General features: G+C 45.5%; 1 protein-coding gene across 1 annotated transcript; it reads left to right on the forward strand.

Moving 5' to 3' along the window:
* Positions 1–7244: 7244 nt before the first annotated feature.
* LOC115075205 (glycine amidinotransferase, mitochondrial-like) lies at positions 7245–27674 on the forward strand. Its single transcript, XM_029575469.1, is given in 10 exon segments — positions 7245–7548; positions 9458–9673; positions 15148–15219; positions 15221–15344; positions 16670–16860; positions 18424–18561; positions 18841–19005; positions 22331–22394; positions 24744–24860; positions 26392–27674. Coding segments are annotated over 10 exon segments (1269 nt in total). The 5' UTR covers positions 7245–7479; the 3' UTR covers positions 26505–27674.
* The last annotated feature ends 214 nt before the right edge of the window (positions 27675–27888 follow it).

Consider the following 27888-nt stretch of genomic DNA (forward strand, 5'->3'; position numbering starts at 1 on the left):
TTTACATGTTTGAATTAACAACCTGTCCTTTCTCTTCTTTTTCTGCCAAGTTCCAATCTCCCTGTTATATGTAACTGCATTTTCCGCACCACTGTTTTTAGTTTATGTTTACGATGCACCCCTGTTCTATGTGAACCAGCATGATGGGACTGCGTTCTCGAATGCCGGTATATAAAAACCCAAAATAAATAAATAAATAAATATTGGGACTCAGCCTTGTTCAGCCTTTTGAGTATGCTACTCGTTTACTACCATCTTGCTGATGGAACCTCTGGTGAACCCCGTGCCTCGGGCCACTACCGTGCTCACCTCAGCATACCTGATTCTACACTTCTACACTTCAGAGTGAGTAACCCCTTCTATTCTGCTCTGCTGACCTCCTGCACTTCGCTACCTACATCTGTGTTGATTCTCAGCGTACCCTGCGCTTCAGGCCACTACTGAGAAGTGTTCAGAGGAGGAGTTCCCTGGCGTACCCCGTTCCGTGGGCCACTACCGGGGATATCATCACTGAGTCACATTACTACTCTGGACTGTGTCTTTCTTCCCACTCGGTGGGTACTTCACCTGCGTTCCAGACTAATAAAGTCTCATTACTAACTGTGTCCATCTCAGCTGAGACCTCCCTGTGGGTGGAATCAGCTCTCACAGTGATCCAGGGTCCACAACCACACCAGAACATAACAGGAACATTGCTGTCAGACCTCCACTGAACCTGCATGCACAGAGAGAGACCCAACAATGCAATGCTGGTCTCTAGGGTAGTCCTCTGGCCTCTCGATAGCCCTATCGAACCTGCCGCTTTGGAACGGCGAGTGCGTCAGGGCAGACGAAGGCTGAGGACAGGACATGGCATGACTAGGACAAAAACACTGAAGGCTTGGAACTTGAACGAAGACTTGGAACTTGGATGAAGGATCTGGCGACAAGGAACATGGACGAAGGCTCAGGTTCAGGCTAGAGTTCAGCTTCCCAGGGCACTGCACCTCAGTGTGCCCTACACAGCCCCCCGTGGGCTGGTCGTGGACCACGCTGTCCCGCTATGCGCCCTACACAACCTGCCACAGGTTGGTCGCAGACCATGCGGGGAGCAGGACAGGCTCAGGATTGAGACTCCAATGAGGACAGGAGCCAGGACATGGCTTGGAACGAGGATCATGGCTTGCAATGAGGAACTAAGAGATCCGCTGGCTGGACAAGCTCCATGAGCCCTGGAACTGGGAACATGACTAGGAACTCAAGACTTGACTAGGAAGTTGACTTAGAACCTGGAACTCTAAAAGCATGGATGGACTCCGAGGACATGATCCAGCGAAGATGGAGTTGGAAACAGGCACGACACTGACTCGCCTGGAGGAAGGACAAGGAAGGAACTAGCAGACTGACCTTGAAATGAAGACAGGAACATCAGGAACTTGATCAAAGACTTGGACAAGGTGAAGATTCAGGAGACTTGGTCGAGGCACTGAGAAGAGACCAGGAACATGGAATGAAGAACATGAAGGAGCTCTGATGAGGAACAAGGAGACCAAGAACATGGATCTGGAAGTTGGAACAGGAACAAGAAGACCAGGAACATCCAACGAAGAACATGAAGATGATCAAGACAGGGAAATGACCATGGCAGACTTTACAGGAAGAAAAGACCATGGATGATCATGAACACTCCTGTGAAGGCCCTAAGGAAGTAGCAGAGAAGCCCTTTTATAGGGCTGCAGGACTGATAAAGCAGAACATCATCAGCAAGGGCCATGGGACTTTTCACGCCGTGGGCGCTTTAAATTAAGAAGAGAGGTGCATGGGCGCTTAAGCAGGAGTCAGTGTCAGGGCAGGAGTGGCAGCATTGGTGGCGGATGTGCTGCAAAGATGGCAGTCGGCGGCGGTCCCACTGCAAAGAGCAGACAGGACAGTGCAGCTCCCAGCCGCTAAGATGAAAGTGGCATCGGTACTCCTGCCCACCACAAAGATAACAGTGACGGTAGGAGCAGCAGCGGTAGCATCGGTGGCACTCGGGCTGTGAAGAAGCAAGTGCCAGCAGCATTGGGCCGGTGAGTGAAGCCGCTCATGGGACAGGCCTGCGAGTGAGCGCAACATAAAACATTTACCACAACTGCAGATACTTCAGTAACCAGAGCTTCCATGTTGGTTGAGACACACGAACTGGAAGACCTCTCCACCATTTTAAGCTCAGTCTGTTTCCCAGCCAGCTTCTCCCTTCTTTGGGGTTTTGATGTCATCTCCATGGTTTGTTTGGTGACAAAATTATCCATATGTGCCTGGCACACTTAGGTCATCGATTTATCTTTTCTCATTACTGCACACCACTGATTTAGGGGACAAAATCAGGAGAGGCACCCGGAGCAGGTTCACCACACTGCCTACTCTGTCAAGGTGTCACGTGATCTCTCTATGATACAGACTTTTAAATACTTGAAGGATATGAATGATACACAGGAATCAAGCCTTTAAAAATGGAGAGAATACTGTAGAACTAGGGGTTATAATATGAAGCCCCAGGGGCAAAGACTCAGGAACAGCAATAGGAAATATTTCTTCACAGAAAAAGTGGTAAATATGTGGAATGCCCTCTCGGAAGAAGTGGTGAAGACAAGAATGGTAATCGAATTCAAAAAAGCTTGGGACATAGAAGATCCCTAGTGGCTAAAGAATGGAAACAAAGATAAGGGGTAATATGCATTGGGGGTAACCTGCATGGCACGGCAGTTACTACCCTTAAGAGAAGGCATGGAGGTAATCTGCATAGAGTGACAGTTGTTACTATTAACAAAATAAAAAAGAAATTAATTAAATAAAGTTTAATTTTAAAAAGTATTGCAATTCACTATCCCACAGTGCCATCTACTGCAGGATGAGAATACCATAGGTATTATTTTGAAGAGACCGTTCCCTATTTCTTGTCTCTAGGAAAAATATTTATTGATTAAGGCCCTACATGCATTGAATAAGACTGACTAGATTCAGGGATATCAAAAAAAGGTACATGTTATAATATTCCATATCAGCCCAGTGTGAAGCAGCCATTAATAAGATCTTGAAAAGCAGAGACTACAGTTATCTGTGCCATTATGCAACTCAGGAACTGAGAAGAAGATTGGTCCTTTCTTCAGCTATGTGGTTTAAGTGGTTTTCTTTTTTAGATTGTACAAGCTAAGCTAAACTGGTAGGTTTCCTTTCCAAGCAATATCAGCTTTAAAATTGGAACAAGAGGGTGGTGGTTGGGTTTTTTTTTCAGTATAACATGATTTGTGTAGCTTAGATTGCCCTGTTATTTTAAGAACTGATGCCATCATTTATGATTTACGATGATTATTAAACGTTGTCCAAGTTAAAATTCGATCCCACTCAGCTTAAAGATTGATAACAAATTGCACACTAAAATGGATTGCACCTAAAGCTGCAGTAACCTGGACGAATGCCAGATACAATCAGCTTTCCCTGGAGAATGACACTAGTGTACTTAGTGTATTTGCTAAGCACAGTAATAGGAAATATAGAGTAATATATATGATGCGTGCAACGTATTATATGAAAGTTATATCAAAGCTTATAAAATAATCAGACACCCTTAAAATACTTTCAGTTGAACTTGTTTACTAATTGTATTTTACTCTACAAATAGATAATTCCTGTTTTCTAGAAAAACAAGTGTCGTCATTTCTTTTAATGACCTTCTTTAGGAAATTTGCTTAGATGAAATAAAGTTACACTCAATTCAGAGTAAAGTTCAGTTCAATGACTGAATAGTAATGTCCTCCTTTACCACTGATCCATCAGAACTGCATTCATGCGCCTTGGAGGGTTGCAGAATATCAACCAAAATCTGCAGACATCTACTGTAGGAAACACTTGACAGTGCTTGAAGATCAGTCAAAGGGACACCTATAGTTGCGATAGGTGGAATCTAAAATACAGTAAATAAATAAATAATCTGAGAGCCTTGGTAGCAGTTGGTTTATTAGCAGGCTAACGAGAGAGGGAGAGAGAGTGAAAGCTCCACTACACTACATTCAAGATGCTAAATCCTCTCCTATTTGACTGTAACTCTATCGGTGTCTAAAGTGGCTATCAAGAAGTCTAAGAAATTGTTTTGTCTTTAAATAGCTATCACAAGGCCTGGTATGAAATTACAGCCCAACCACAAGATATGGATGGGGTAAGTGCAAAATATGCTAATGAACACAGGCAGTTTGTAGTGAAGCTGACTACTGTGTGTCTGTTCTCAGAAGGCTTTTTTTTTTTCTCCATTATAATGCAAAAGAGTTGGTTAATAATGACTTCTAATGAAAACTCAAACTGAGTGTCATGGTAATGAGGTAGCAAAACAAGGCACCCCTCACCTTTGTGCTAAGGTCATGAGTAAGGTTATATTCAATATGCAAGAATGTTTGCTTTGGTGGGTTTGGAGAGGGATTATAAAGTTAGTTATCGGAGATTATTTTAGATAAAAGATGTAGGCAAACACAAACAATACAGTCAAACATTAAACTCAAGACCAGACACTAAAGTTTAAAGGGCTTAACATTTGTCTAACTTCCATCAGCAATGGGTGATTATATATTACAAATTATCAATCAGTATTTACACTTTTGATGTAGCACTAAGGCCATAGTTTGCATTTCTGTCTATTACTAGCGGTAAAGGTCTGTTTATTTATGAAAAGAACAAAGTAAAGTCACATGCTGAACTGTCTTTAGCTATACCTGTCTACACACTTATTAATTTATTTACAAATTCTTGTATACCGCCGAAGTAGAACATCCATGCCAGAAATGTACAGAATACAAGAATAATACTAAAATACATACAATAAAACAATAAAATCATCCAAACAAAACAAAAATCATACAAACATAGTTAAATCATAAAGAAAACGCCATTTGAAAATAGCCTTTAGTTCCTTACGAATAGAGTTTGTAGTCTGGCATTGTGCGAAGCTTGAGCCGCAAATCATTGCAGAGTGCAGACCCTGCTACTGAGAAAGCCTGAGGGCGGGTAGACGCCAAGAGTACATTTTTTTATACGAGAGAACCCAAGAAGGCATTTATTTGCAGAACACAAAGACAGAGAGCCCTTCCTTCTGAAGGGCTTTAAAAATTAAAGCGACCATTTTAAACTGAATTTGCCGAATCCTAGCCACTCAATGTCAATTCTGTAACATGGGTATAATTTCCTCCCTGACTTGACAGGCTGTAATTAACTGTGCTGCTGCATTTTGCAATAATTGTAGGGCACATAGCATATATTTAGGTAAGGCCATATATAAAGAGTTACAGAAATCAATGGTAGATAGACTAAATGCTTTTCTGTCCTGTGCTAGCAGCTTCCTTCTGCTCTTTTGGAGCTTTTAATTCAATTGGAACTGCAGCTGCATGAGCCTTCCTGCACATCTACCTGAAATTTTTTCATCCACATAGCCCTGCTAGGGCTTAAATTGTAAGAGAATTTCCCCAGTATTACCCCCTCCTCTCAATGCCACACACACACACTCCTCCTTGACCAAATCATCCTTCTGGAGACAAGGGGGTTCTTTCCTCAATGTAATACAGCACAATGGCAGCACCATGCACAAGTATTTTCAAAACTCACAAGTGGACTGTGCTGATCAATGGAATGTCAGCAGAGCCGGCTGCAGCATTTGAAAATGCTCGCTTGAGGCACCAACATTGGTTGAAAATATTTATCAGAGCTCAGCCTCGGACAGGTCCAGCTGAATTAAAGCCCTGAGCCCAGCCACTGCGGCAAGGCCGGTTCCCCAGCTGAGAGGGGCAGACTGTGATTCTCTATGAAGCCCAGCACTAATTCTCAGTCAGCAGGTGTCGCTGTTGCCCAATGGCTGTGACTCCCTTCTGCAGGGACCGCAAAGGCTGCCTCTTCGAGCCCTGCAATCATCTGGGTAAATAAGGTATTTTACTGGAAGGCTGGGTAAGGGGGAGGAGGTTGTGGTGGTCTGCAATGCCATGGACTGAAAATCAAAAACTGCTCCCCCTTGGTAGCTTCAATAGAGAGGGCAGAGCAGGGAAGTGATCCAAGCATGTGGAAGAGGGAAAATCACAAACTGAGAAGTAAGCTGAGCCTGCCAGTGAAGGGAAGCCCAATATTCGAAGGAGGGGGTGAGGGGTGGGGAGCAGTAAAGAGGTGGGTGAACCAACCCTGCAGAAGAGGGTAGGTGGCTAAGGAAGGGGTCTGCAGGAGCCTGCTGGGGAGTGAACGGATCGGAAGGGGAGCAGAGAAGGACAAAAGGAAATGGCTAAGGGGATGTAGGAAGTGGAGTAGACAGAGCAGTATTAAGCCAAAATATACTCATGCAGGATAGGGGAGAATTAAAAAAGTGCAGAGGGAGTAAGGCAGGGAGGGGGGGGAGAAGATAAGATGGGGAGAGATTAGGAGAATGTGAGAGAAGGTGGGGGTGGTGGGAAGCTGGGGGACAGACTGTGGTGTGGATGGGCTGAGGGCAGAGGGAGAGACTTGTGGGAATGATCCGGGGTTGGAGAGAAGAATGACGAGGGAATCTGAGAGCTTCCCTAGCTTTTCTATTGGCCCCAGGAGTCTCCCCTGTGTCCTCATTACCTGCTTCTCTCTGGACATTTAAATACAGGCAGTCACACTCATGACCCCACTATGTTTTGTTTTGTTTTTGCTGGTGATATAATCTGTGTTCAGCTCGGCATACCCAATCATCTTCACCAGTGGGCTCCTATGCTTTGCAACAACAGACAGCGTAGGTGCATAGTTCTATTTGACAGATGATTAAAAGACAGAAAAGGTAAGATTTTTCTTAGCAACCTGCACAAGCGATATTGTGCTCTCTCTGCAAGATGGTCTATAACCTTTAGACTCCCAGCTTGCAAAGCAGAATACAATCTCCAGCAATCAAACAATGTTGGGTGTGAGCAGTCAGCAGACTCAAGGGCAAAGCAGTATAGCAGGAGCATCAGGAAGGCCACAGAAAATCTCATGAAAACCCATCAGAAACGTATGCAGCACGATTGTTTGCAGAAATGTCAAAAAGGCAAAGAACAGATAGCAGCACAAAGCAAGGAATGCATGTTAGAGCAAGCTGGCGATTCTGGGAAATAAAGGCAAAATAGCCACGAGTTGGGTAACATGCCGTTTGTAAGGTTGTATATTTACTAATATCCCACACATTTCTGCTAATTTAGTTCACTGAATTAAGAGAGGGATTTTGTATCCTGTCATGCAGACTGAAGACCCCAGGCTGCATCTAAAAAGGAAAAAAAGTGTTGTATTTCTTGGAAGGGATACTTTCTAATCTGGGAATCCTGTGACCTTTAGCTCTGCCTGCATCCACACCTGTTCCTTGCAGCAACCAATGGCAGAGAGCGGAGATGGTATATTAAGCTCCTTCCTCCCATGGACTGGTTTACCACTTTGGAGTCTAGACAGTGATAAGGGCTGTGAGCTGTGAGACCATTCCCTCCCCAAGCAGACTCGGGCAACATGCTGCGGGTGAGGTGTGTGAGAGGAGGCAGCCGGGGAGCTGAAGCAGTGCATTACATTGGATCCAGGGTTTGTATCTGCATCCTTCTGTGCTTTTCTTCTTGGCTGTCTCTTTCTTGGATGCTGGCCACTGCCGGGGCTGCTGCACTCTTCCCTTGTCTACCAACTTTTGGATTGGCACTGCTCGGCAAAGCCCGTATACACAGCAGAAAAACCCAAAACAATCATTCGATTCTTTTCTTTTTGATTTCGAATCTGAGAAATACAGGCTTAGAGATCCCCCTGCAGTGTAGTACAAACATTGCAGCACGTAAAAAGCACCCGGGTTAGGATGCCCTCGTCTGCTCACTTCATAGCAAAATAAAGATTGCTAGAAGGAATTAAAAAGGTATCAGCAGCAGAAACTGCTTCCTCCTCTTAGTAATTCATGGGAGTCATTTTGCATCACTGCCTTAGTGGGATTAGCTGATTCTCTTGGCCTACTTTAGGACAAGCCCTTGGCTACTGGTTGTTGCATAGCCCCAGGGCTCACATCTGCCAATCCTGATTTTGACCCTTGTCAGCCTTAGTAATATTAACTTCTTGGGTCAGAGTGGAACACATTTATCACTGGCACCCCAGATTGCATCCTAGGCAACAAGGCACCTTCTCTGTTTAGTGCCCCTTGAGAAAACCAAATAAATACAGGAGCAGCTCTTTCCCAAGAAAGCAAAGCAGAGTTTGATTAGTTCTCCAAGTCTGGCAAAATCATCACCAAGTTGTTGACCAGTGTAAAGGCAGCACTGAGATTTAAGAGTTTCTATGCATCCCTGAAACTGCAACCTGAAACAATAGGTTTGGGATTTCGAGAGCAGAGATGACCCAAGCATGCCACCCCCACCAGCGCTGCCCAAAGCTTTGCTTTCTGCAATAGTCCTCAGGCTTCCAGCTGCTGTACTGGAAAGAGCTGGCTCGTTGCCTGAGGAATGAATGAGGAGCTTGGCTCAGTGGCTGCCTGCAGTCCAGCATGAGCCCGTGTGTTCAGCTATCACGGAGCTTCCGTTCCCTCTCTGCAAAGGTAAGGCAATGTTTCAGTGGGAACATGTGGCAAAAGGCTGGATTACAATATGCAATGTTAGCGATGTGCAGCAGTTTATTCGTTTTGTTTCAATCAGAGCACACAAGATATTTAGTGAACACTAAACAATTAACATAATGAAAACAGTAACATTTTTAAGGTATTGACATGAAACAACAAAATACGTATTTTTTGGCTGCATAACCCAATGCAGTATTAGTCTAATATTGAAAATAAAATGCTTGTGCCTTATCACTGAGCACAGAAGGGAGGCCAGGATAATTAATAAAATCAGTTCGGTGTAAAACTCTGATTACCACAGAGAATGATGCAGTGTAGAGTCCTAGAGAAAACTGACATCTTTGTAGGTAGGGATACTTATAGAGCGCCAACAAAAGAGGTATTGTATAGTATTTATTTATTTATTTATAGTACATAAATGGAAGAAAAGGTTGCAAGATCTTGGAAGCTCATATACACAACACCTTTATGTTGGTCCTGGGAAAAGCGTTCTCAATTTTCATGGGCTCTTAGACCAATAACATGGGTATCATTTAGGCCTTTTGGATGGATAGAAGGCAGGTCAACACAAAACCGAGTAACTTGCTCTGTATGCACAGGAGCTTGTGGGGCAGATGTAATCTGTATTCCTGCACAAACTCAGATAAAGCTAGTTTTTGTACACACAGGCTCATTCAGAATTCTTTCCAGAGGTACAAAGCGGGAGGAAACAGAATGAAATCTAGCAAGTCATGAAACCCCCATGTCCGTGAATTTTAAAAAGTAATAATTTCTTAATGAGTCAGATTCTTGGTTAAGCACAGCTCTTTTCTCACACCCTTTAGTAAAATATGTTTATCAACTTCTTAAGTGTATTCCATCTTTCTCTAGTAGATGGTAAATTCCATTTTTCTTAATTAGCTATCAAAAAGGTTCACGGGATGGGTGCAGCGAACTTTCCAAAGCACCCAGGCAGCGGCAGCTTCTCAGACAACCTGCTCCGCTGATGATAAAGTTACTGACCCGGTTACTAAGGACCACCCTGTCTGCTCCTACAACGAATGGGACCCACTGGAGGAAGTGATTGTAGGGAGAGCGGAAAATGCCTACGTTCCACCCTTCTCTGTGGAAGTTAAGGTACAGTTGCACTACCATTTTCCACTGATTGTCCTTTGATGTGAAGATGCAGTTCTCTCGGTGGGGGACTGGTGGGGCTTAGCCTCTGGTTGCCGATCTCTTCATTGAATTGCACTTTTGTTTCTGTTGGGGTGGGTAGAAATGCATTGATGGTTTGTTATTCTGAGGTGATGAATGAATGTTGTAAGACAGGGATGTCCCACTCTATAGGGGGGGGGGGGGGTGCATAGAAAAAAATGTTCTGTTTTGTTTTTCCCCATCTATATTGGGTTTTTGTGTTCATTTCATATTCAGCGGGTGTTTATAATTTTACAATGCACATACTTTGGTAGAATTGGTAAATTAGGGAGTGTTAAAATAATATAGATGTCACAAACAATATTCTAGTCTTTTTTTTTTGTCATTTTGGATAGGGGGATGACCCAGGAAACATTGGTGTTTTGATGTCACTTTGAAATGACAGCATGCTCCTACAGCTCTGGTCCTTGAGGACCACAAACCGGTCTGGTTTTCAGGGTGCCCACAACGAGCATTTGAGAGATGGACATGCTTGGTCCAAGAACCATGTTAATTTGCATATGTTGCATCATCCTGAAAACCAGACCTGTGGGCATGGAATTGTCCATTCTTCCTGGGAAGAATGGAGGGACTCATTTAGAACCCATTTGTTCAGTGCTAAGCCTGAAATTGAATTTACAAGTCTGCACTAAGGCGGTTAGCACTGCAAATGAGACTTGCTTTAGAAGAGGCTGAACGTAGTGACCAGAATGCGTGCTTTCAGGAGTTGTCATGGTTTTAATATGGCGATCAAGGCAGATCAAGCCTCCACGTTTTGTGCTCCAAACTTACAGTTGCTGAAAAGAAGTGGCATATTTTGTCCTAGAAACGTAATGGAAGAAAAAGTCCATATGGCCTGTCTAATCTGCCCATCCACATCAACTAATTCAGTTTTGGAATCCTTACATGTTTAAAAAAAAAGACTCAACTTTGAGAGCCCTTTTTATTTTTCAAAATGTGAGGGTTGCCATTGGAACGGCTCTGCAGGTTTTCTATCTAGTTAGAGATTGATGGGACAGTGTAATTTTCCCAACAGCCTCTGTTCTGCATGACTGAGTCTGGTTGCTGAGATACTATTTATAGTGCTGGCATTGGACCCATCTCTTTTTAAATAGTTCCTGAACAGCACTTCCTAAAACTACAATGCCTCCTCTTTGTAACTATCTTCTGTGCTAATTTTAGCACCTCTGTGATCGGGTGGTTTGGCACCTGAAGCTGTAAGTCAGTCCCAGAGAGTATGACCAGACCACCTTACCAACTTCCCACAGGTCAACTGTGCCATCCGCCTGATCCTTACTAATCTGCCTTTGTAAGAGTGCAATGGAGCAATTGAGTGCCCACAAGTGGCCATGAGCAACTTCCATTCTGTACAAACCCCCAACCCCTTGTGATTTAACCCACAGAAACCTGCAGCTTGCTAGTGATTAGACTGCACAGGCACCGCACAGGGGGCGCAGAGCACAGGTAATCTTTTCAGAGTAGTGTCTGTGAGGAGAAGTCTAATCTTTTCAGATATGATACCTTTAGTACATCTTTGAGGTGAGTTGTGTCTGTGAGGATAAATCTAACTGCCCTGCTTGAGTCAGAACCATCTACTGAGCCATTTCGCCCATTCTGCATGGGAGAAAAACATAGCAAATCAGGCCCATAGTCAAGGTAGTGTAAAGGAGAAGTTAAATACTCCATGTATCATGTACTTGAGCAAACTTTTTATTTTTATAGGAGTAGGCATGGGAAAAGATTTTGTTTTGTCTCGTTACCCTATTTTGGCTTTATAATGTTTATATTTAGTTTTCCCATAGATATATCATTTTGTTTCCATACAGCATGAGCTATATTTTGAAAATGCACCTACTTTGCTAAATTGTAGGGATAGCACACCCTAAAAAAGAATATTTCATTAGGTTTTTGGTGTTTCAAACACAAAACCATATAACAAATGTCGGTGATGTTTTCATGTCATTTTAAAACCTACTGCAGGTCCTCCATGTCAGGTATACAAAAGTGGTTTGTTTGAATGGATGCATGACTTGTTGGTTTGAAGAGTATCATGAGGCGGAAAAGGAGGTAGATGCTTTATATTATAATGCGTACAACTTTTTTTTTTTAGGAACAGAGTGGAGGCTTTTGGCTCTGGGCAGTCCGAAATATGATCGCCTCAGAGGGAAGGGAATATTGGACACATGTTATCAGGGGTTCACTATTTGCTGACTGCGGGAATGGCACGAAACAGCTGCCATGCGGGCTTGCTGGGGGGGGGGGGAGGAGGGAGGACAGTAGGTTACAGCTTACTGTACACACGTAGCACGTAGTATGGGGTTGGGCTGGGACACGCCTGCTGCGCCGTCAAGCAAGAAGCATGCGAGCAGCGGAATTCCCCCAGCTGTCTTTCTGCGTTCAGTGCTCTTACAGTGCCAGGCCTGCTGAGAGGAAAGGAGACCTTCCAATTATGGAACATGCACAGGAAATATGCGAAATAGATTTAGAAAGGCAAACGTTTTTGCCAGATGAACTGAAATTTCATATGAGTGACATGCAAGGTTTGGGTTTTTTTAACAGTTGATGAAAGGCTGTTGAGAAGTCCCTAAGATGTTTTCCTGACAATAGAAAGAAGTCTGTTTTGACAGGAAATTAAGAAGCACATTTGGCTTTTTTCATCCCTTTTCTCCTTTTTTTACCTGCCCAGTATCAGATTATCCATGGTGTAGGTTTTGGTATCTTTAACATAAAAAGCAACAGACCAGCTCTCTGAAGGCATTTATTGTATTGTATTTTTGCTTTATTGAAATCCGCTTTGTGCTACATTATAGAAAGGCAGAGAATCAAAGATAAATATTCAACTGGGAGGAATTTAGGATTAGGAATGAGCCCAAACCTAGAAAGCATGCTCTGAAAGTCATTGTTCTTCTAGGTAACTTTGTTTTAAAAATCTGAACCTTTATAATCAGGTTGGCGTGTTCCCTGGAGCCTGATCTGAATGGGGCCTTGGGAATAATAAGTTTAGAGGGGTAGATCTTTAAAAAATACGCCCGTGCGTACTTTTGTTCGCACAACCGGTGCGCCCCCGAAGACCACCACGCCCCCAGACCCGCCTCGGACCACCCCCTGACCCTGGGCACGCCCCAGGACACGCCCCCGGTCTTCGGACATGCCCCTGGATGCGCCCCTCCCGTCCCTTTTACGAAGCCCCGGGACTTACGTGCGTCCCGGGGCTTTACGCGCGCCAGCGGCCTATGCAAAATAGGTTCGCCGGCGCGCGAGTGCCCTGCGAGCGTAAATCTGGAGGGCTTTTAAAATCTACCCCATAGTGTATTGCAGTATTTCCCGACCAGTGCGCTTTCAGACCTGACCAGGTATGCCATGGAAAAGTCACCATTACCTAATGCTCAGATCCAGGTCAGCACCTGGGCTGTGCTCCCAGCACCTCACAGCAACAAGAGACACCAGCGGTGACTCTTAAGCAGGTAGGAGCTCCTTTCTGATCACCTGTGTAATCACGCCTGCCTCCTCTTCCTAGCAATAGCATGAGCCCCAGTAATTAATGGGCAGTATGCAGGGCATGCAGCATCTCCTCCTCTTTCCTCTCCTGAGCTGCCTCCTTTGGAGTCCTTCCATCCTCTGTCCTAGCCCCAGGCTGACAGAGATAGGGAAAGCGTGCAATAAGGACTGGATGTGACTTACTGAGGGGTCGATGCATTATCAAGTGCGAAAAAAAACCATGCATCCAAACTGGGCGCACATTTTTCCAACACACACACAAACCCCCTCTCCTGAGCACCCGATGCAATAGGCAAACGAGTTGCCGTGCTAAAAAGGACACACTAGGGATAGATTGTGCATCCCTAGCGTGTCCATGGCATTGGGCACCCAGGACCTGTGGCTATACACCGGTTAGGGAAATGAAGGCTCAATTAACGAGCGTCCATTTTCCTAACCCGCGCACAGCCACAAGTTAGGAAAACGGACTTTCATAAATTTTTTTTCATGCTGCTTCCTGTGTTTCTTCCTACTTAGTACTTCCTTATCGTCATTGCCTGCTCCTTGGAAACTGGTGTGCTACACTACATTTTCGGCAATGAGGTGTGCCTTGGGGTTGAAAAGGTTGGGAATCATTGGTGTAATAGATATCTCGTCAATTAAATGTTTATCTACTTTCAAACAGGTCAATACAGTACAGTGCGCTCTGACGGAGCGCACTGTCAGCCTGCTCTGGACGCGTGTTTTCCCTTACCCCTTATTCAATAAGGGGAGGAAAACACGCGGCCCACCCGCGGCACCTAATAGCGCCCTCAACATGCAAATGCATGTTGATGGCGCTATTAGGTATGCGCGCGGGATACAGTAAGTAAAATGTGCAGCCAAGCCGCACATTTTACTCTAAGAAATTAGCGCCGACCCAAAGTGCACAGAAAAGCAGTAAAAGTGCACAGAAAAGCAGTAAAAACTGCTTTTCTGTGCACCCTCCGACTTAATATCAAAGCGATATTAAGTCGGAGGTCCCCAAAAGTAAAAAAAAGTAAAAATAAATAAATAAATAAATTTGAATTCGGCCCGCGGCTGTCGGGCCGAAAACCGGACGCTCAATTTTGCCGGCGTCCGGTTTCCGAGCCCGTGGCTGTCAGCGGGCTCGAGAACCGACGCCGGCAAAATTGAGCGTCGGCTGTCAAACCCGCTGACAGCCGCCGCTCCTGACAAAAAGGAGGCGCTAGGGACGCGCTAGTGTCCCTAGCGCCTCCTTTTCCCCGTTTTTCCCGCGTCACCTCATTTAAATACTGAATCGCCCGCACCGGCGAGGGGCCGGTGCGCGCGCCGGGAGAGCGGGCGTTCGTCCGCTCTCCCGCGGTCTTACAGTATTGACCTGAAAGTTTGTTTGGGGGAGAGAAGGGAATTAAGGGACTGATACACTCACAAATGATTTTTTTTTACCTTTAAATAGTAAACTTTAAAGAACAAATAATAAATTTGATATCATAAACCTTTTAAAGTGAAGCATTGCATTTGGATGCCTTCTGTTGGGACTGTTGGTAGACAGGAGATTGGAATATTTCTAATTTGTTACCCTAGAGTTTGCACAGTAACACCCTGAGACACAATCACAATCGTTCCACCTCGTGCGCTAAAGATGAATCGGAGAAAGCCAGTGCTCTAATGGAGGTTTATAACTTCACGTTGAGGAATAGCATGGGAATAGCAATGGCAAGAAGAAAGGGTTCGGGAGCAAGGATTCGTTTTACGGCCATAAGGGCTCCCACTTGACTGGCAAAGGGTGGGGCACCACTATGGTGCATGCTGACCCTTTAAAATAACGTAGGATTAGTCAAAGTTGTGATTTTCATTTGATGTCCTAAAGGTCAAAGTGGGTGCATTTTTTTTATCCATTATATTGCGTACCATTGACCCATCCTTTTCTCTCGTAGGCAAACACATATGAAAAGTATTGGCCATTTTATCAGAAATATGGAGGTCAAAGTTTCCCCAAGGAACATGTAAAAAAAGGCAGTTGCTGAAATTGAGGAAATGTGTAATATTTTGAAAATGGAAGGCGTAACTGTTAGGAGACCTGAACTGATTGACTGGTCAATGAGATACACAACACCTGATTTTGAGTCTTCAGGTAAGCGGTTGTGACACAAGGGAAGATGTTTAAATCTAGTTTGACTCCTGACCTTCTGGGTCATAACCTGGCTTCCCTTTTATATAAATTGGGTCTTTATTTTTCCCACTTCAGCCAGTACCTGTGGATGGTTTTCTTTTGTCTTTTGTTTCCTTATCAGAATTCCCTGTGCTTTCAGTTCACATTACTAGGGCACGATGACGCAACGTACTCTGAACTTTGAGTTCAACTAATAAACTTTGGGTCTTTTCTAGTCAGCTAAGTAGCAAAGTTCAGGGTAAATAATGCCCTAAGAGGTCCAATCACTTTGCAAAGAAGGTGTAAACTGGCTGAGGAGTGAAATCAGTGCAGCTCCGGGCACAAAAACAGCTCCATTTGTGAAATCATTATTAAAGTATATGAAAAGGCAAAACAGGAATGCATTTAGATTAAAGAAGAAATAATTGTTTCCTTTTAAACCAAATTGTTACTTTATTGGCTCACAGAAAGTCTGAAGTTCATAGACTCCAAGACATTTTTTCTTAAATGAGAATTAGAATATTTGTATTATTATTACTATTGACTACAAAACAACCTCTAGAATTAAAGCTAAATGTAAGCAAGTTCTTATTCCATGAAGGCTTGACAAAAAAAAAAAATCACAAGCCCACAATAAGGAATACATTGGCGTACATATATTCATATTAAATATGCTTTGCAAAAAATAAAAAAGTTAAAAACCCAAACAGGTGATGAGCACCGTAGGTTAGAGCACTAACTGGGATAGCCGTGGGGTGAAGAACAGGGTGCGTGTTCTGTCCTCAGTGTCTTCTGGCTTCTCTACTCCAGTAGAATGGCTTTAATACATCTCCCTTCCTCAAAATCTTCATTAACAATAGAAAACAATCGATATTAATGCCATTAAAGCTGCGTGAAAGAGCTGCTTCGGTTTGAGTATAGAGGACCGCCAGAAGTGGAAAAGAATCATTCATGGAAAAATATCTGATCGCCGGCAGCCTGTCAGCGCCAGAGCTTTTCCTGTATGAACTGCACATGAGTTGCAACGGGTGGGGCAGAGCGGGCAGAGCGGGCATTCCCCCCCCAAAGAATCTGAGAGTCTGACAGCTGCCCGCCAAGTGTTCAGATTCCAGGGCTTTCACGCCTGAATCCGTCCCGCATTCACCAAACTCGGGCTCGAACCAGCAGCCACCAATAAAGGTTTATCACAAAACGTTGACTCTGACAGATTGTGTTGGCTTGTAGGTGGGATGGAACGTCTTGTTACAAATCGTAATCAGTTTTCAGCGTTTAAGCCCCTTTTTTTTTTTTTTTTTTTTTGGAACCAGGTTTGTATGCTGCCATGCCGAGGGATATTCTGCTGGTGGTTGGGAATGAAATCATCGAGGCTCCGATGGCTTGGCGTGCTCGATTCTTCGAGTACAGAGCTTACCGGCCTCTGATAAAAGAGTACTTTCGCCGCGGGGCGAAGTGGACAACCGCGCCTAAGCCCACCATGTCCAATGAGCTCTATGATCAGGTACCTGCTTTTTAAAACGTTGCAACATTTTTCTAGCTTCTAAGCAGTATCCCAGTGCAATCAGGGTATGAAAACAAAAAAATTGTGCGGCCACATCTGGCATGGAAAGTCTGATTGCCAGGTATTTTGGTGCCTGATCTACACGACAGATGCCAGACGGGAGAAGGTAGAGTGTTGTTAAAACATACCCACTTAGAGCTGATATACACTGAGGCACTGAGAAACCAAGCGACTTGCCAGTAATCTCACAGAGGCAGAGGCTCAGCTATAATAGTTTTTTGTGCCAGTGTTTCCCCTGTTGAAAGTAATGGATGTTTACCTTGATAAATATGGTGCAGTTTTTGCACTGGCTCACAAATGTAATAATTCAGCTGGCCCCCACTACTGTTAGATTAGTATTTGTACTCATGTTTCTCCTGCCTCATACTTCTCTGCTTAAAACCACACCTCCTTCCCACCCATTCTGGCTTGTTGGTATAATGAACTTGCCAGCAGGAGATAACTACTTTGAATCTACCTAAAATTAAAAAAAAAATTAAGATACCTCCAAGTTTGGAGGACTTTTATTTCATTTTTTTTAAGTCAAATCAATTAACAGAATATGGCCAGAGAAAATACATGTTAGAAATGATTTCATTCCTCTCTCATCGCTTCTCTTTGAAGTGTTTTTACTCCGTTTTGTAGGGCAGTTCCAGTCGCTGTCTTAGTCCTGGAAAAAAAACTTCAGATGTGAAGACAAGGACTTTGACGTCTGAAAAGCTCATGCTTTACAGCATCTTTTTTTGTTAGTCCTTTCGGCGCACATAAAAATCGCCACTTACACCCGTGGTCGAGCCCTCCGCGCGCTGTGCGCATTTTCAGTAGGGGCCCGGCCACGCGTGTAACTGGCAATATGTGCACAAGGGGCGGGCCCTAAAAGAAAATGGTGAAAGGTAGGTTAGGTTCAGGGGCTGGGGAGGAGAGGAACAGGGAAAGGAAGGTTAGGCAGAGGGTGTTAGGGAAGTTCCCTTCCCTTAATTGTGTCGCTGTGCGAAATTTGCAAAAATTCACCCCCTTTGCGCGCGCGGATTATAAAATCCAGTGCGCATGTGCGCACGGCCAACGGATTTTATCACATGCATGAGTTAAACCTGCTTAGGGCATTCCAACATTCTGAGCTGATCTGTGAATGAGGACAGACTAACACGACCTGGAGTGTTTGCGTAGTACCAAGGGGCGCATAAATAATACAGCAACGTTTCCTGTGAAGAAGAATCAATCCAAGCGCTCTGCTCAGAATAGCATCTCATCAATCCAGGAACATAAAAGGGGAAATAAAAGCTGTAGAATTCAAAACTCATTTAATTCAATCAATACAAAATAATCTACAGGATTTCCCAACCAGATGTCTTCTTTTGGCTGTGGCATTTCCTGCCTTGCACCCCAGCAGTCTAAAGACTTGAACTACTGCACTAACCGTACTACTAAAAACAAAAAAAAAAAGACCAAACCCACAAACCGGGCTTGTTCCACGTTGGTTGGCCACGGTTTCCATAACTCCGCCGCCACTTGTATTCTCTCTAGGACTACCCAATCCGTACCGTGGAAGACCGCCATAAACTAGCCGCCCAGGGGAAATTCGTCACCACTGAATTTGAGCCCTGTTTTGATGCTGCTGACTTCATGAGAGCTGGGAGAGACATCTTTGCCCAGAGAAGCCAGGTAGGAAAAAAAAAAAGCCATGCTTCTCTCTAAAGCAGCTTTGTGGGATGTATTTGACAATCATGTTATCCAAAACTAAGCCAAAGGTGCCGTTCCGTGTCAAATGATCTGCTCGTTTTTATAACAGACCAATATAATTTTGTTTGTATAATTCTGTGGGCTTGGCTCACAGAAAGGTGTTAGTAATGTGAATTGCAATTTGCAACATGAGATGCTGCTTCCTATGAACATTTGACTATTCCGTATTAATTCTTGTCTTATTTTGTTTTCTTTTTACAGGTTACTAACTACCTGGGCATTGAGTGGATGCGCAGACATTTAGCTCCAGATTATAGAATTCATATCATCTCCTTTAAAGACCCTAACCCAATGCACATTGATGCCACCTTTAATATTATTGGGCCAGGCCTTGTGCTATCCAATCCGGACCGTCCTTGTCATCAGGTATAAACGTAAATCATTGAAAATCCGCACTTCAAGGCAACTTAATGGCCCAGACAAACAGGCCAATACAGTAAAGTGAGGCCGTGGTTACCCTGCTCCTAACCCGCTTTCTACTCACTTTCCGGCCGCGTTAGCCCTTCCTGCGATACACTATCCCCTTTAACCCATCCTCACCGCCTCTTTAAATCATCGGGTAATCCCTTCCGCACGCGGCATGTATATCAGATGTAAACCGTCGAATTAGCTATTTCCTCCCATACAGTAATGCGCGCCCCAACTATCGCCTTTTTAACCTGGAGTTTAGCCGCGTGTTTAACCTGCTAATTTACCGCCTACCCCTACCCCTGCGTTAGAGGCAGGGGTAAGAGTAGACAGCAAACTTTCCCCCAAAAAGAAACCTAAAATCCCCTCCTCTCGAAGCTACTCGACATGTTATCAACTTACTTTTTGTTGCTTTCAGCCCCTTCAACCTTCTCTGCCGTCCTCCGGAGGGGGCAGCCAGCGGCGAAAGCGGCTTGCAGCGGCCCCCCCCTGGTCCCGGTTCTCCTGGCTCTTGACGATGTTCCCGCAGGTACTCCAGCTCAACTTCTGGCTGACAGCTACCCCCCCAAAAAAAGACTGCTGAGTTACGGCCTTGGAAGCGAAGCGAACTTTCGTGGGCTTGAGCATCCAAATTAATGGGCGCTCAAATTGACGGGCGCTCAAGCCAATGAAAGCACAGGGACGGCCGTGATGTCACACCCGCCCGTTCCTGTGCTTTCATTGGCTTGAGCACCCATCAATTTGGACGCTCAAGCCAATGAAAGCACAGGGACAGGCGGGCGTGACGTCTTTTTTTTTTCCCCTTGGCTGCACCCGCGCTCTTCTTTTAATTTCTTGGCCGCTGGTGACGTGAGCGCTGGAGGCAGCCCGCTGTCTCCTTTTATTTCCTGCTGCCGCCTATCTGGGGTCCAGTTGTGGGCCGTGGTCTCCTTTCCCTTTCTTTGGCTGGCACCGGCCTGGGCTACGGAAGGAACCCGCAGTCTGTCACGTCACGGCCGTCCCTGTGCTTTCATTGGCTTGAGCGCCCATCAATTTGGACGCTCAAGCCAATGAAAGCACAGGGACGGGCGGGCGTGATGGCGCTCAAGCCCAGGAAAGTACGCTTCGCTTCGGTTTCAAGGCCGTAACTCAGCAGTCTTGGGGGGGGAGGAGGGGGTAGCTGTCAGCCAGAAGTCGAGCTGGAGTACCTGCTAGAACATCATCGAGAGCCAGGAGAACCGGGACCAGGGGGGGGACACCGCTGCAAGCCGCTTTCGCCGCCGGCTGCCCCCCATCCGGAGGACGGCAGAGAGGACGGCAGAGAAGGCTGAAAGAGCTTAAAAACAACAAAAGGTAAGTTGGCACATGTCGAGCTGCTTCGGGAGGAGGGGATTTTAGGTTTTTAGGTTTTCATGGGTTAAAGTTGGGATCCACTTCCTGGTGCCTGTCATTTCAAATGTCATTTGAAATTACAGGTACCAGCGCACCCAGGATATTGTATAGGCGCTGTATTAAGCGCCTATACAGTAAAATCGGTTGCGCGGGCCTAACACTTCCCCTAGCGCTTCGCAGACGCGGCATGCATTTGCAAGCAATTTAAATAGAGTATCGAGCGGTATGTGATCAGAACAGTGCGTGGGGCAAACGAGGGTGCGCCCGGCACTGCCGCACTCTTTCTAACGCGTCCTTACTGTATTGACCCATTAGTTAGCTCCTAGGTTGCAGTTAACTTTGGTGGCTATAGCTGGCTGCGTTAAGCCTCTGTCTCTACTTAGCATTAATAACTAATTAGCTAACTTAATTATATATTTTTAAATTTGTGGAAACAGCAATGCAGGTCGTTCTAGCAGAGTACATAGTGATTTTATTTTGTTTGGGGAGTTTATCTTTTTATTTTTCAGTTTTAGCACACACTAAAATGGAAAATGAAATAAATTTGTGTAAGTTTTGTTTTGCTTTGAAATTACCTGAAATCAAGCAGTGCTTCATGGCCTCATGTCCCTGAACAGCGCTTAGTAACCCGCCCAGTACGTGGCTGTTATCATTTATGCTAGTGCCAGTTAGAGCACCACAGACCACTTGGTGCAGGGAACAGCAACATTTTGGGGTAACATTGCCAGAAAACTGGCTTGTAAGATGTTGGTGTGTTGGCCCAACAAACTTGGGGCTGGAGGAAGGGAGTTAGGTTGAGGATTTATCCCACAGCCCTCACCATCTTTCCCTGTCTGTGTCTGTCCCACAGCCTTTCTCCCTCACAGTGAAGGGGGAGGTCTACTTCCTAACCTTTCCTCTGTCGGCCTTTTTCCTTGCTCTGCGTGGACTAACATCTTCTTTAAAAAGAGGCACTGAGAGAGGCTGGCAGAAGGTTCTGGACATGCCCTTCCTTCCTCTGCTTGCGCCTGTGGTATCCCAGGTCCTGGAAGTGGGGGGAGGGGAAGCATTGCATAGGGCAGCATGTGCTGCTGACACAGGACAGGGCCAGGTCCACTCCGATGGTCTCCACTGATCTTGGACTCTGAGCAGTAGGGCCAAATGTTTTCATGTGTCACAGTCTAGCACCTGTGCAACACTGTATTGGGTAAACTTTTGTGAAAATGATTGCCTGCAGATAGTACACAAAATTCTGAATGATTGGAGAAGTGTGTACCTTGTTATACATTTCCCTCTTCTTTTCTCCTTTTCAATACCAGTAATAAGGAAAATAAAATCCACATTATTTTAATGGGCTGATTTCCAACCTTTAGAGCTGAGGCAGATCTCTGGCACAGAAGAGTTCTTGTACTGCAAAAAAAATTGAATTGCGCAATGCGATGGGCTGATTTGGCCCTTATGTATTATTCCAATCCTCTCCGTGCAGGAGGTCCGCACACATTCTTATGAGATTTTGATTAAGTGGGGGGAGGCTGAATCAGGACTGAGCAGCAGAAGAGAGTCCCAGGAGCTCTTGAAAGATAATACACAGCCTTCGCCTTCACCCCTCCCCCCCTCCCTCTTTCCTCTGTTTTCTCATGCATTGCATGCTTTATTTCTCTGTCTCACCTGCTGGGAAGGAGGCCTTGGTGTAACCTAAAGGCAGGGACTGAACTGATACTCCTCGGAGCACTGCACAGCACAGGGAAAATTTCCCCCTGGACATGGGGCATTGTAGGCCCAGCTTCCATTCAGAGCGTGTGCTCTGCTGGGCTGCAGATTTTGAGCAAAACATGGGTCTCCTTTAGAATTACGCTTGTAATCTACTGAAAAATCTGTGGAATATGTTTTAGGCGGGTCATATCAAATCATGTTTTGCTCAAATGTCTTTCAGATCGAATTGTTCAAGAAGGCAGGATGGACTGTAGTTACTCCTCCAACACCAGTGATGCCAGACGGTAATGTTTCCATGCACATCTGTATACTTCTATAATAAGTTCCTTCTGCCTCCTTACATATCCATGCACCTCTGTATGCCTCCATATATTTCCTTACACCTCTCTATCAGGTCGATCCAGTAAGGCCGCGGTAGAAACAGTGCGGCAGTGTCAGGCGCACCCTTCCTCTCCGCACCCACAGTTCTCTTCACTAACTCCCCGATACTCTCCTCTAATCGCATGCAAATGCATGCCGCGGCTTTAAAGCGGTAGGGAAGGGTTATGGCCGCGTAACCCATTTTACTGTATAGGCGCTTAATACAGCGCCTATACAGTAACCAGGGTGCGACGGTACCTGTCATTTCAAATGTCATTTCAAATGTCATTTGGAGTGACAGGAACCAGGAAGTGTAAAAAAACACGAAAAGTCTTTGTTGCTTCGTCGCTGTGTCTCTCCTCCCGGAGCAGGGCGCGAAAGCAGCCTTGCTCCGGGAGGAGGTGAGGCACAGCGGCGAAGACAGACGGGAGAGGAGAAAAAGCAGAGCCAAGCAAAGCGAAAGCGTGCGAGAAAGCGAAAGCGTGCAGCAAGCCGGTGAAATAGACCTGCGAGCAGAGGCAATAGCAGCGGTTCGGTAAGGCCTGGCACCCTCCTTGATGTAGTACGTCCCGGATGCCCCCCCCTCCCAGCGCGCCCGCCACTACCCCTTCATCAGCTGCATCCACTGCGACCCGGCAGGCCCGTGAGGCCTACAAAAAAAAATAAATCCCCGGCTCCCGCGCCCCCACACTGGCCCGCCGACTCTACCCCCCCCCCCCCCTCCTCCCGATCGGGCAGGTAGGCGGCGGCGACGAAAACCAAAGCAATTTTTTTTTTTTTTTCAAAAAGCAACATCACACATTGCATAAAATAATTTCTCCAGCCTTAAAGCGACTTACTTTTGGGATCTGTCAAGTAAGTCGCAAAAGTAACTTACTTTTCTGAAGCCATCACGATCGTAGCTCAAGACGAAGATGGCCGCCTGCACGGGGGAAAGCGTGCAATTGGCCGCTGAAGACGTGACGTCACGTCTTCAGCGGCCAATTGCATGCTTTCCCCGTGCAGGCGGCCATCTTCGTCTTCGTCCGGAGGAGCTAAGATCGTGTTCCTGATGGCTTCAGAAAAGTAAGTTACTTTTGCGAGTTACTTTTGGATCTTGACAGATCCCAAAAGTAAGTCGCTTTAAGGCTGGAGAAATTATTTTATGCAATGTGTGATGTCGCTTTTGAAAAAAAAAAAATTGCTTTGGTTTTCGTCGCCGCCGCCTACCTGCCCGATCGGAGGAGGAGGGGGGGGGGGGTAGAGTCGGCGGGCCAGTGCGGGGGCGCGGGAGCCGGGGATTTTTTTTTTTTTGTAGGCCTCACGGGACTGCCGGGTCGCAGTGGATGCAGCTGATGAAAGGGGTAGTGGCGGGCGCGCTGGGTAGGGGGGGCATCCGGGACGTACTACATCAAGGAGGGTGCCAGGCTTACCGAACCGCTGCTATTGCCTCTGCTCGCAGGTCTATTTCGCCGGCTTGCTGCACGCTTTTGCTTTGCTCGGCTCTGCTTTTTCTCCTCTCCCGTCTGTCTTCGCCGCTGTGCCTCACCTCCTCCGGGTCGCAGTGGTAGCATGGCGCTGTGAGGGGGGCGAAAGGGTATATACCCATGAACGAATTTGAGTGGGAGCGCTCTGTGAAGCGGGACATGCCCGTGAGGGGCATAATGGGTGGATGCAGCTGATGAAAGGGGTAGTGGCGGGCACGCTGGGGAGGGGGGGGGGGGGCATCCGGGACGTACTACATCAAGGAAGGTGCCAGGCTTATTGTTTTATTGTGTTGAGTATCTTAAGCGGTGTCGATGATTTGTTACACAGTCCTAACTCCTACTAGGGGGAGGCGGTAAACTAACAGGTTAAGGCCGCGGCAAAACAGCGCGTTCCTAAGGAGATAATATCAGCGCCCGTTACAGTATCGGAGGAGAATAGCTAGTTCCTTCATTATACAGCTTTTTCGTTCATTTACATGCTGGGTGCGGAAAGGGTTAGGTGTTTATTTTAGGAAGCGCTAAGGACGCGTGAAACTGGAGACTGTATGGCTGGATGGCCTTACTCGTCTGTATTGTGCGCTCCTAGCACGTTACAGACGGGCAATCTTTAACTGCATGTTACTGGATCGACCTGATATATCTCTGTATGCCTTCAGACACTTCTGTGCGCTTCCTGTGAACCTCTGTATACCCCTGCACACCTCATTCTGCTTTGGTATACCAATCCTGTCTTTGTAAGGCGGAATCTCCTAAGTACAAGCAGGATTACAAAATGCTTGGTGTGACACTCCCTGTTTCTCTATTTAGATCATCCTCTGTGGATGTCCTCCAAATGGCTGTCCATGAATGTCCTAATGCTGGATGAAAAGCGTGTGATGGTGGATGCCAACGAGCTCTCAATTCAGAAAATGTTTGAGAAGTTAGGTGGGTGCTGCTTCGGGTTAAAAGGCTACTAGCAAGCAGCTGGAAATGCAGAGTCTGCTTCAGTTAAATGTTTGTGGTGTTTCTGGTTTTGTTTTTCGTGAATTTCTGTTTTTTGTTTTTTTTGTTTTCGGGTCTTAAATTTAATTTGTAAATAATGTGCATTAGTTGACAGACTTTGCCAAAAACAAACATTTTTGACACGAAACCAAAATGGGCTCATTCATCCTGTTTTTCATTTTCATTTCAATTGAATGCACATCCCTAGTTATTTACGGTTTAGGTTTTTTTTTATGGATGTATTTGAATTTGTTAGCCATCTATTGAAAACAACCCTCTTCCGATGCAGCTCAAAGTGTGCGCCTTGTTTCACAACATTGCGTACTTTTAGTCACATTGAGAGTCAAACCATGTGGGCGTTTTTTTATGCACGCACTTTATCAAAATTTCCAACGAAAATCATGCAAGTGTTTTCCTATTGAAAAGGCAGGTAGAAGACCCCTGATAAACCTTCCCTGGTAATTTGCACCTGCTCATTTGCATGGGGGGCTGAGAGAGGAAACAGGAACCATGTAGTTTGGAAAGCTTTGGGGAAGATTTTAAAAGCCCTACGCGCATAGATCCAGCTGGATTTACGCGCGCAGGGGGTTTACGTGTGCCGAGCCTATTTTGCATAGGCCCGGCAACGCGCACAAGCCCCGGGGCTTGAAAAAAGGGACGTGGCCAGAGGCCTCCGTAGGGCCTGTAGGCCGGGGGATTGCCTGCTGGCACTTGGCCGGCAGGCGCAACTTGACAAAATAAAGGTCAGGGGGGGTTGGCTGGGGGGCGGGTTAGGTAGAGGAAGGGAGGAGAAGGTGGAAGGAAAGTTCCCTCCGAGGCTGCTCCGATTTCGGAGAGGCTTCGGAGGGAACAGGGAAAACCATCGGGGCTCCCCTAGGGCTCTGTGCACGCAAGGTGCACAAGTGTGCAGCCCCTTGCACGCGCCGACCCCGGATTTTATAACATGCGCGCGGCTGCACGTGCATGTTACAAAATCAGGCGTAGATTTCTGCGCACCGGCTTGCGAGCACAAATCTACGCCCGTGCGTAGGTACTAAAATCTGGCCCTTTGTGTCTATTTGCTGTTTTTCTCGCTGACCTGAAAATGCTCAGAGGAACTCCCCTTTTTAATGGGACTGAAAGTGCCTGCGTTATGAACCCTGCTCGGAGGGTAATTCTCAGACAGCAAATTTACCCAGACCAATGACTTTTTACCTGCATAATTTGCTTCGGAAATTGTCCTCCCTGCCTGGAAAGGCTTCAGCCCTGATTCCATTTGCAGAGGTCTGAGATTATTTAACAAGTTTAAGGTTGTGCTTTTGGATCAAATATTTGGCTTAGCCTAGATTAGATACGGTCAGAGCGCTGCTGAACTGCGTACGCTATCGGCGGCTTCCTTTTGTGGATTTAGGGGGAACTTATTTCCTGCTCTGCCTGTACAATATTTTTAAACGCTCCGTCGCGTTGATCTTGCAAATCTTTTCGTTGCCTGTAGGTATTTCTACCGTCAAAGTGAATATTCGCCATGCAAATTCTTTGGGGGGAGGCTTCCACTGCTGGACCTGTGACGTGCGTCGCCGTGGCACCCTGCAGTCTTACTTTGACTAGGCGTGGCTGGAGTGAGCCGGGGAGACCCGACTTGTGCGGATGAAGCTTGGAGGAGAGCCAGCAGCTTTTACGCAGAACACACGGAGCAGCTGTTGCCTCAACGACCATCTTCTTGCTGTGATTTTGAACGTTTGGTTCTTACCCCCTCTATTCGTCTCAGGCAGGCTACGCAGTCTAGCTTAAAGTACTCTTAACGTCCTCAGTGAAGGTCCTGTGGCTGACGTTTTGAAAGACTCCCTTTTATCTTCCTGGAGTTGTTTCCAGCTTGGCTTCGGTTGACATTACGCAGTATTTCAGGGCTGTTTGTGGTTGAAAGGCCATAGTTTAATCATTTTAGATTCTCCATCTACCTCTGTCTAATGTTCTATCAAAAAGGTAGCTCAGATTGTTAGACCCTTGTTTAAATCAGGACTAATGTACTTATCACACTTACTTATCTTTCCATTTTATAAAACAAAACCAAATCTTTATATTGTTGCAAGGTGTTCCACATCTGTATATGACACTGTTTTTGTATTAGCAAAAAATCCTATGTTGGGATTTGTAAAGGAATATCTCCAAATTATTTCAGAATATTCTCTTGTCAAGGTTAGAACTTTATTTTCTTACTTTTTGTAAAGAATACTTGGTATCAAAAGGGAACATTTTCATAACTGCCTGTATAGTTTACATCACTAAGGGTTGGGGTTGTTTTTTTTTTATCCATTTTATAATACATGCTGAAGATCTGCACTGTGGCTCTGCAAAACTCGTCCTCACCTTGTGAAGCTGATATATCTTTCTTCAGAAACAGCACGCGTGCTCTTTTTTTTTTTTGCGCACTGCATATGATTTACAGAAATATTTGTCAACTAAGCGACAGTGCAGGGTTCTAGTAGCCATAGTAGTCCTGGAGAAGACTGGAATGTTTTTAAGTTGTGAGATCTTTTTTTTTTAAAACAGATCCTGGAGTACAGGAGCTTTCAAGACTTCCCAGGAGAAGAAGCCTGGGAAGCCTCAAAATCTCATGTACATTATTTTTGTTGGTTCTTTTACTACCTTCAAAGATTCAGCTAAGCTGGAAATTCTTTTTTTTTTTTTATTATTTGTAAAGCTCATGTGTGTATTACTGTTGGATAGGGGGGGCATATTTTTTATGCTAATAAACTTTTCTTTTTTGCATTTAACACATGCTGAATGCAGCTTTATTATTCCAAAGACAATATAAGTGCAGGTTATCGCAGTCCTTTCCGTGCAAAGTTAGCTATCCTCAAGTCCTTTGATGTGCATCCTTGGGCTTATAACAAACACTCTCCTTCAGCCTGGGCAGGCAACTAGGCCCTGGCAACAGGCCCTGGCAACAGGCCCTGCCTGGGGCTAGGACTCGGAGCCCAGCTTAGGGCAG

This window comes from Rhinatrema bivittatum, chromosome 13 (assembly GCF_901001135.1).
Source record: "Rhinatrema bivittatum chromosome 13, aRhiBiv1.1, whole genome shotgun sequence".
Classification (NCBI taxonomy): Eukaryota; Metazoa; Chordata; class Amphibia; order Gymnophiona; family Rhinatrematidae; genus Rhinatrema; species Rhinatrema bivittatum.